Raw genomic sequence first — 9,401 nt, forward strand, 5'->3', positions numbered from 1 at the left:
GCTCTCTGCATTCCATCATTGCCTTGTCCTTGATGCCGGCTGGAGCCTGCCCTTGGCTTTCAGTCTGTGCATAAATCCAAGCATATCAGGCCAAGGCCTCAGTGAAAAGGGGAAAATGATTTTTATACGGTGTGGTGGATATGAGCTCTGGAGCCAACTGCCCTGTTTTTCAACTTCTGCTCCACTCTCACTAGCTGTGTTACCCTAGGCAAGACACTTAACCTCTCTGAACCTCATTTTCCACCTGTAAAATGGGGTGGAGAGCAGTGCCCACCTCGGATTGAGGATCCAGTGATACAGGGCGTGTTAACGGCATGGGGCCCAGGCCTGGTCCTGGGTGAATGCCTGGAAAAGGCAGCTTTGCGTGTGTGTGTGTGTGTGTGTGTGTGTGTGTGTGTGTGTGTGTGTGTGTGTGATCTTCCGAGTGGGCCAGTGCCTGTCCCTGGTACAGAGTGTCCATCCTTTCCTAACACTCAAGAAGCTGCCATTACCTCCATCTTGCCTGGGGAATTTGTATTCCCTCCAACTTTGCACATTGCTCAGACATTTTATTTATTTATTTATTAACATCTTTATTGGAGTATAATCACTTTACAATGTTGTGTTAGTTTCTGCTGTATAACAAAGTGAATCAGCTATATGTATACATATATCCCCACATCCCCTCACCCTTGCGTCTCCCTCCCACCCTCCCTATCCCACCCCTCTAGGTGGTCACAAAGCACGGAGCTGATCTCCCCTCCCTGTGCAATACAGCTGCTTCCCACTAGCTATTTTACATTTGGTAGTGTACAGATGCCAATGCTACTCTCTCACTTCATCCCAGCTTACCCTTCCCCCTCCCCATGTCCTCAAGTCCATTCTCTACGTGCTCAGACATTTTAAATTCATTGATTTCTGTCCCTTCCTCAGAAGACTTCAAGCTCATCTGTAGGACAGTCCTTGTTCCTTGTTGTTGGAAGGGCTGGCTGTGTTATGGGATGAAATCTATTTCTTTTTAGTAACTTACATTGGCCTCCCTCTACCTTCTTACAAAAGCAGTAACATGCTTGATGTGGGTCACACAAATAAGCAAAGAAAGAAAAACCAGCAGAAATAATCGCTTTTAGGATTTTAGTTCTCATCCTTCTAGCATTATTTTAGAAAAAGGAATATAAACATTGGTTTTCTACAAAAATGAGATCATTCGACACATGCTGTTCTCACCATTTTTTCAGTTAATAAAACATTGTGAACATTTTTCCAGTTCTCGTCTGCATCCTTTAACAGGTAAAAGCATGTCTAGTTATCTTTATTTTGCAAATTGGATCTTGCAGAGCCCCAAGGAGTGGATGCAGGTATACACGGCCCCGAGGCCTGCATTAAGACAGCATTTACATCTGGCTTCTCCCTCTGGTGGCCCTATTTCCTATCCTTCCTTTGTCAACCTGAAGGATATTAACCCCAAGGGCACTCCTTAATAAACCTCCTGAACCCTAACTTCCAGCCCAGAGTCTGCTTCCCAGGGAACCCAGCCTGTGATAGGTGGCATTCTTGTGTTTACTGTGGACTAGCCTAGAATGTTCTGAGGGCTGGGCCTTCCTTCTTTCTTTGAGCTGCCAGGACAAATTGGACTCCATCCAGAGCTGAAAAGTTTTGAGCCTTGGCAGGCTGCCCTGGAGTGCCAGAAGTTTCCACGGTAGCCCCTAGCTGGATTAATTAAGCAGACAGCTGGGTGAGGATTTACTGTAAGTAATCTTTACTCCCCTTGACACCCCTCCAAGATGACAACATCTCCAGAAATAATAAGAATCATAGCTGTCATTGTGAATATCACGGTATTTTACAGATGAGGAAACCAACTCAGAGAGGGTAAGTAACTTGGCTGAGTTTACACAGCTAGTGAGTGGTGGGGCTTTAATTCTAACGCAGGACTGTCCATTCTAAAATTAGTGCTCTTTACACTTCACTAGAGCTATTCAATAGGAATAATATCAATAATATGACCTTTTGGATTGTTGTTATTGTTCAAATTAAATGACATGTGAACTGCTGAGCACTGAGTACAATGCCTGGCTCATAGTAAATGGTTGATAAATGTAAATCATTAATCAGAACCCCACCCCCACCCCAGGGGCTTCCCTTTCTTCTTAGAATGAAATCCAGGACTTCCCTGGTGGCGCAGTGGTTAAGAATCCTCCTGCCAATGCAGGGGACATGGGTTCAAGCCCTGGTCCGGGAAGATTCCACATGCCGCGGAGCAACTAAGCCCCTGTTCCACAACTACTGAGCCTGCGCTCTAGAGCCCGCAAGCCACAACTACTGAAGCCCGCATGCCTAGAGCCCGTGCTCCACAACAAGAGAAGCCACGGCAATGAGAAGCCCATGCACCACAATGAAGAGCAGTCCCCGCTTGCCGCACCTAGAGAAAGCCCGCGTGCACCAACAAAGACCCAACGCAGCCAAAAATAAACAAATAAATAAATTTATTAAAAAAACAAAAAAACAAAAAAGAATGAAATCCAAACTCTTTTAGTGTGGCCTACAAGACCACACAGCATCTGACCCTATCATTCCCTCTCTTCCTTCAGTACAGTGACTAAACCAAACTCACATCTACCTCAGGGCCTTCGCACTTGCTGTTCTCATTTACAGGAATGCTCTTACTCTGGGTCTTTACCTGACTGAGATTTCTATTCAAATCTCAGCTCAAATGTCATCTCCATAGAGAAGACTTCCTTGACCATTTAATGTTGCTCTTCAAACCTGAGTCTCTCCCTATATGTTACCCAGTTTTATTTTCTTCATAGCCCTTAACGTGAGCTATAATTCTTATTTACTTTCTTGTTTACTGTCTGTCTCACCTCCTAGAATGCTTAAGCTCCAAGAGGGTAGGGGTCTTTCTGGTTCTCCACTATTTGCCCAAGGTCTAGGACAGCGCCAGGAAGAATAGGCACTCAACAGAGATGTATTGGTTGAATGAATGAATGAATGATTTCTACCAGTTTGGAGAGATGTTTCTGAATGCAAGAGAGAAGCTAGAGGAATAGGACATCAGCACAAAACTCTTTGCCCAGAGAGCAGTCCTACTTGCTCAGAGCTATACCAGATGCTAACTTCTGAAGACAATTTCAGAGACCTTCTGGAACTTGCTTTATGAGGGACCTAAGCAATTAGCTTTTCCTGACACCTGTGCAAGGGGACCAGGTGCAGAGTCCTTGGGGCTTTCTAACTGTAAAGACAGCTCTCATCTCCAGAACATGCCTCCAGTTGAGCTTGGGACAGAGGTGAATTTTTTCCAGCAATAAACAGCTTCTCTGTGTCAGTCTGAGGAGGGTGCTAATCCTCACTTCCCCCACCTTCGGACAGACCCACCCAGCCCTGGGTAGGTCCAGCTCCCATTTGGCAGCGCCAATCAAGGACAAGTGCCCACTCGGACCTCAGGAAGAGGAGCCCTGGGCCACCCAGCAGCCGGGTTCCAGACCTGGAGCCAGGGATGGGGCTCACATTTTTCACCTCTCTGTGATCAAGCTCTCTCCCCCTTTTACTTAAACTCCCACATTATGAAGAGAGTACATGCTTGATGCAGAAAACTTAGAAATCATGGGGAAATACAATGGAAAAGAAAATAGTTCAGCCAGTTCACCACCGTGAACAATTTGGTGTGAGCATTTCCTTTTTTTTTTTTTGGCCACACCTCACTGCTTGAGGGATCTTAGTTTCCCGACCAGGGATTGAACCCAGGCCCACAGCAGTGAAAGCGCTGAGTCTTAAAAAATGTATCATGCTTGGGCTTCCCTGGTGGCGTAGTGGTTAAGAATCTGCCTGCCAATGCAGGGGACATGGGCTCGAGCCCTGGTCCGGGAAGATCCCACATGCTGCAGAGCAACTAAGCCCATGTGCCACAACTACTGAGCCTGCGCTCTGGAGCCTGCAAGCCACAGCTACTGAGACTGCGTGCCACAACTACTGAAGCCCGCGCGCCTAGAGCCCGTGCTCCGCAACAAAAGAAGCCACGACAATGAGAAGTCCGCGCACTGCAAAAAAGAGTAGCCCCCGCTCGCCACAACTAGAGAAAGCCCGCGCACAGCAATGAAGACCCAACACAGCCAAAAATAAAAAATAATTTTTAAAAATGTATCATGCTTTATAGGAATTTGTGACCTCCTTTTTTTCACTCAGCTTTATATTTTGACTGTTTTATCTGAGCATTTGCCTTAAACATTTTTTAATGAATTGCTTTCTTTGCTATAAAATATTTTTATTAGAACGTCAACATCTGCTAGTTGCAAGAAAGTCAATCACTGTTGCACAAAGTGAAGGTTGTTTGAAATCCTAGCCCTCAGGTGTGTGTTTTCCCAGGAAAATTTAGTGCACATCCTGCAGTACTCTGTGTGTACCCTTATCAATGTGTGTGTGTCTACATAAGTGAGATCAAACTAAACAACTAAACATACCGTTTTGCAACTTGATTTCGTTTTCACTTTTTCTTTTCAACTACACGCTGAGTCACCTCAGTCTTTTTTATTGTCTGCATAGACTTCTGTGGTATGAATCTACCTTGTATTTAACCACTCCCCTATTGAAAGGCATTTTTCTTCTTTTTTAATTCCAAACAATGCTCCAATGACTTTTTGTATGGGTTCACGTGCACATGGGATTCTGGAGATATTTTTCTAGATGTGGAAGATCAAGGTCAAAAGGAACAAACATTTAAATAAAATAGATATCGACAAAGTACCCTCCAAAATCACTGTCCCAATGCCTGTGGACAGTGCCTGCTTCTTCACTAAAATACTGGTGCTGCTAATCTTTTCCATCTTTGTTCATCTGATGCACAAAAAAATGGTATTTCATTTTGTTTCTTTATTAGTGAAACTGGGCATCTTTTCATGTTTGTGGCCATTTGTATTCCTTTATTTATTTATTTATTTATTTTTTTGCGGTACACGGGCCTCTCACTGTTGTGGCCTCTCCCGTTGCGGAGCACAGGCTCCGGACGCGCAGCCTCAGCGGCCACGGCTCACAGGTCCAGCCACTCCCCAGCATGTGGGATCTTCCCAGACCGGGACACGAACCCACTTCCCCTGCATCGGCAGGCGGACTCTCAACCACTGCGCCACCAGGGAAGCCCCCATTTGTATTCCTTAATTGCCTATTCCTGTCATTCACCCCAGCTTCTACTTAGTCTTTAGATTTGGAAGACTGCTTCATATTAGTGAGGTTGGATATGCCATGTTTGTTAGATATTGTCTCCCAGTTAAAACTTGGTTTTAAATGACTGCATATTTCACCTCAATAGTAATTCCTATTTTGGATATTTCATCCTCCCCCCACCCCCGCCCATTATAAACAACATGATGAACATCTCTTGTGGACCTTCATTTTTTAAATTTTTTTTAAGGAAAAGTTGCTAGAAGTGGAATTTATTGGATCAAGGGTATGTATATTAAGGATCTTAATACATATGTACAAAATATCCTCCAGGAAATGGTACCACTTCACACACTCTTTCCGGTAGTGCATCTGTGCCAATTTTCCATATCATTTCTTTTGGCTGCGCCATGCAGCATACGGGATCTTAGTTCCCCCACCCAGGGATCGAATCCATGCCCCCTGCAGTGGAAGCGCGGAGTCATAACCACTGGACCGCCAGGGAATTCCCCCTCTGGTTTTTAGGGAAGAATCCTTCCTTGTCCCTTTTCTTGCTTCTGGTGGTTGCTGGCAATCTCTGGCATTCCTTGGCCTGTGAAAGCTCAACTGCAATCTCTGTTGCTGTCTTCACATGGCCTTCTTAAAAGGGCACCAGTCATTGGATTTAGGGCCCACCCCAACCTTTTACGACCTCATCTTAATTTAACTAATTACATCTGCAAAGACCCTAGCTCCAAATAAGGTCACATTCTGAGGTTCTGGGTGGAAAATATTCAATCCCCTAAAATAAGTAAAACAGGGATTATTTTAATGTTTGGCTCTTATTGAAAGGAAATACACACACAACCAACCTCAACAGCCCAGAAATGCTGATGATAAATAATGGGGCATCTTTTTTTTTTTTTTGGCTGGGCCACAATGCATGCAGGATCTTCCCCAACCAGGGATCGAACCTGCAACCCCTGCAGTGGGAGCACAGAGCCTTAACCACTGGACCACCAGGGAAGTCCAGTAAAGGGCATTTTAATGTAGAATGGCTTAGGAATACGCTTGCTGCTTGGGCTGAATGTGCCCCGAGACAAGTGATCAACTAAACTCATTCTAACTCTGCTGCCCTGAGCTCGTCATCAGGTGCTCAAGAATAATGTAGAATAACTCTTCGAGAATGCTCCCTGCTTTATTGTTTTTCACCAGCACATTGCCCTCAAATCGTTGGGAACAGTGTAAAGTAAGTGGCAATCTTCAACCCCCAGAGTGTTCCTCTATTAATGCTGAAATCATTCTTAGAATCAGTCTTAGAATGAACCTCTACTTTGGTTCAGGTCTTGATTTGGCCCCCAGAGCTGTACTACCTTTGGCAGGTCATGATTTCTCGAGGGCCTGACTTCATCTTCATTAAGATATGCCTCAGGTAGGGCAAACTGGGCAATTCCTAGGTTCTCTCCTACCCCTGTGTTTCCCGACCTGACTCTTCCCCATTAGTTGCTGGTGGTTGATCCAGCTCTGGCCCAATCATGCCAAGCTCCAGGTGAAATATGGCAGACAGGTGAGTCACTCATCTTCCCAGGCCAGTTACCAAACAGAACTGCTCTTCTCCTGTTCAGCACATCCCAGTGCTCTCCATGGCTGCTCCCAGCCATGTTGCATGTTTTCCAACGTCCCTTACAGCCATCAGAAGATGAGCGGTGGCCCAGAGAGGTACGCCAGCTTACCCAAAGATACTCAGCAAGTTAAAGGCAGAATGGAGACTAAATCTTCAGGCCATGGTTTGTTCCCCTGCTGGATCCACAGAGCTTCCCTAGGGCCAAGCCAGTTAGCTATCCTCTGCCTGACTTAAGAATGGAGTTATTGGTTTAGAAGCCAAAGCTGAAGATAACATCACCAACTCTAGCTCATGGTTTGAAAACTACAATTCTTCTTTGGAAGTTAATGGGAAACCCAAAATAATGGAATCTGCCCTTCAGATATTCGCAGAGGACTTCGAAGTGGTGTCAAATAACTGTTAAGTGAAGATCAGGTAGTTAAAGAGCACCCCATGCAGAAGAAGGTCTCAAGGACAATTTACATTTATTTGTTGATGACTCTGACTAAACATACTTCAAACATAGCAGAAGTTAAAGAGTCTGTCAGGTGACGTCATCTCATGCCAACAGCTAAAGGTGGCCCGTGTAGAGTGACATGAGCTTCATCTTCAAGCTGAGGCCCTGACTCTGGGCAAACAGCTGGTGGGTGGACCTGGTCCTTCTGGCCTGGATTGGGGCCTCCAAGGAGCTACGCCTTGTTCTCATACTTGTGCTTGATGTGTTTCCATAGCTTCTGCATTTTAAAGACAAGAACCACAAACTTAGTTTTGCCTCTCACATTTTATAACTCCTCCCACTGCCCTGGTCTCTAAAACAAACCTGAGAGAAACATGTACCACATGCTGACAGTTTGCAGTGGGCAAACTGGAAGCAGTACTAGGCTTGATGTACATTCCTAACATTTACAGGATGCTCTGATGCTCTCAATCAGGGTGTGAAGTAAGTGGGAAGGCATGATCTCACTTTACAGGAAACAGGTAGAGAGACTGAGGGACCTACCCCCAGAGCATACAATTATTAAGGAACAGAGGCTGGAAAATGTCTCATTTCTTCAACTCCCACGTATTACTCAAGAGGTCCTAAGTGCATGATCCCCAAATACTTCACATTGAGCCATTTTAAAAATTTCCTCAGACCTATGATCATTGGGTCAGGAACTAGCTGTATTCTCATTCCTAAAAGCAACAAAGATGGGTGGGTTATGACAACATCCTGAGATGCCTTCCCCACACATTGGAAACGGCCAGAGGAACTGCCTGAAGATGAACAGTAGCAGCACTTTCATAAGGGCAGAAAGTTGACCTGGGCACAGGCCACATCAGTGGACAGAGCCTGCCTGGGCTGTAGGGCCAGACCGCTTCAAATTAAAAACAGAGTGAGTGGTGGCACAGGCCTTATTTGTCCAAGACCTTCCCCAGTATGAGCCACAATTTAACGATAGAAAGCAGGCAAGGCATCCAGCACAGTGCCTGGCACACAGTGAGTCTAAAAAGTGTTGTTATGCTCTATCTTATGCTTCCACTTTCTCGTGAGGAATGTTAACAAATGACATTTTTTGGGAGTACCACCTACCAGGTACTGTGGCACCTTGCCTGCATCTCATATAATCCTCACAATAATTCCCTGAGATAGTTACTATTATTATCATTTCTATTCCACAGATAAAAGTGAAGCTCAGACGGGTTAAGAAACTCGCCCACCTTAATGTCACAGTTATTAATTGATAAGGCCCAGTATTCCCATCCAGGGCTCTCTGATTTCATACCCACCCTACTCTTAACCATTATTAATACCACCGCTGACAGCATGGAAAGACTTTGGAACTGAAAAGTGCTATCTGAAAAGGCCAGCCACGGTATCTAAAGAGTTGTTCTTTTCACGACCGTCGCCCGCTCAAATCTGCCCTTGAAACCTTCAGACGAGATAGGGGGTCCCGGGTCCAGCCCTGACTTGCCTCTAACTCCCTGGTGATGTAGCCCTAACAAGTCCTTTGCTCTCACTAGGTTAGTCTTCGCTTCTGCAAATGGACAAGTGGGTGTATGAGGCGGAAGACAGCAATACTTAAAACCCCTGCAAAGTGGGATCTATTGACCCCGTTTAACGTTTTAGGATTCACACCGGGCGGAGCGGACAGACGGCAGTCTGCAGACAGAAGACACCCAGGGATCCCCCCCTCCTCGTAAAGGTAGACTGAATCCCGCCCCACCCTCACTCTCACTGTCACCCCTCAGAGGGGCCCAAGGTCAGGATCGGCCTAGGCCCTCACCCCTTCGTTGATGTGTTCGTAGATCGCGTCCGCGCCTTGATCGAAGGCGCGCTCGAAGAACAGGGCGCCCACGGCTATGGTGAGGGCAAAGGTGGAGGTCCTGCGGAACAGCAGGGAGTACAACCTCGCAGTCAACGTCGGGCCCGCCATGTTTGTCCGCTGCCGAACTAGCATCACCGCGCATGCACCGCGACCGAGCTTTCTCTCCAAAGGTCCTCAACTTGTAACGCTTTATGGGATTTGTAGTTCTTCTGGATCTCAGCGCTCGTCGTTTTGAACAATGGAAGTAACTGATGGCTTGCGCGTGATTCAAATCGCCTAAAATCCAGATCACGGCAGCCCAAATAGTTGGCAAAATGTATTACCGAATTTTTCTCCTCAATCATTTCTTGCTGATTGAATATTTTAAACTACAACAC

The 9,401-nt window shown here is 45.8% G+C and overlaps 1 protein-coding gene across 1 annotated transcript; it reads right to left on the bottom strand.

Moving 5' to 3' along the window:
- Window positions 1-7,183: 7,183 nt before the first annotated feature.
- LOC114897986 (cytochrome b-c1 complex subunit 9) lies at window positions 7,184-9,184 on the bottom strand. Its single transcript, XM_029227015.1, has 2 exons — window positions 8,983-9,184; window positions 7,184-7,449 (listed from the first exon to the last, which is right to left on the bottom strand). Exons 1-2 carry the CDS (start codon window positions 9,154-9,156, stop codon window positions 7,405-7,407), a joined length of 219 nt encoding a protein of 72 aa, XP_029082848.1. The 5' UTR covers window positions 9,157-9,184; the 3' UTR covers window positions 7,184-7,404.
- Window positions 9,185-9,401: the final 217 nt, after the last annotated feature.

Source organism: Monodon monoceros, unplaced genomic scaffold, assembly GCF_005190385.1.
Source record: "Monodon monoceros isolate NGI ecotype Baffin Bay Population unplaced genomic scaffold, NGI_Narwhal_1 Super_Scaffold_1, whole genome shotgun sequence".
NCBI classification, from domain to species: Eukaryota; Metazoa; Chordata; class Mammalia; order Artiodactyla; family Monodontidae; genus Monodon; species Monodon monoceros.

What these genes read in the sequence shown, in the direction of transcription:
- LOC114897986 (XM_029227015.1), bottom strand. Translation starts at nt 9,156, where the DNA reads ATGCTAGTTCGGCAGCGGACAAACATGGCGGGCCCGACGTTGACTGCG. An exon ending in ACGAACACATCAACGAAGGG is followed by an intron (nt 7,450 to 8,982) that starts GTGAGGGCCTAG and finishes TTTAAAATGCAG; the next exon opens with AAGCTATGGAAACACATCAA.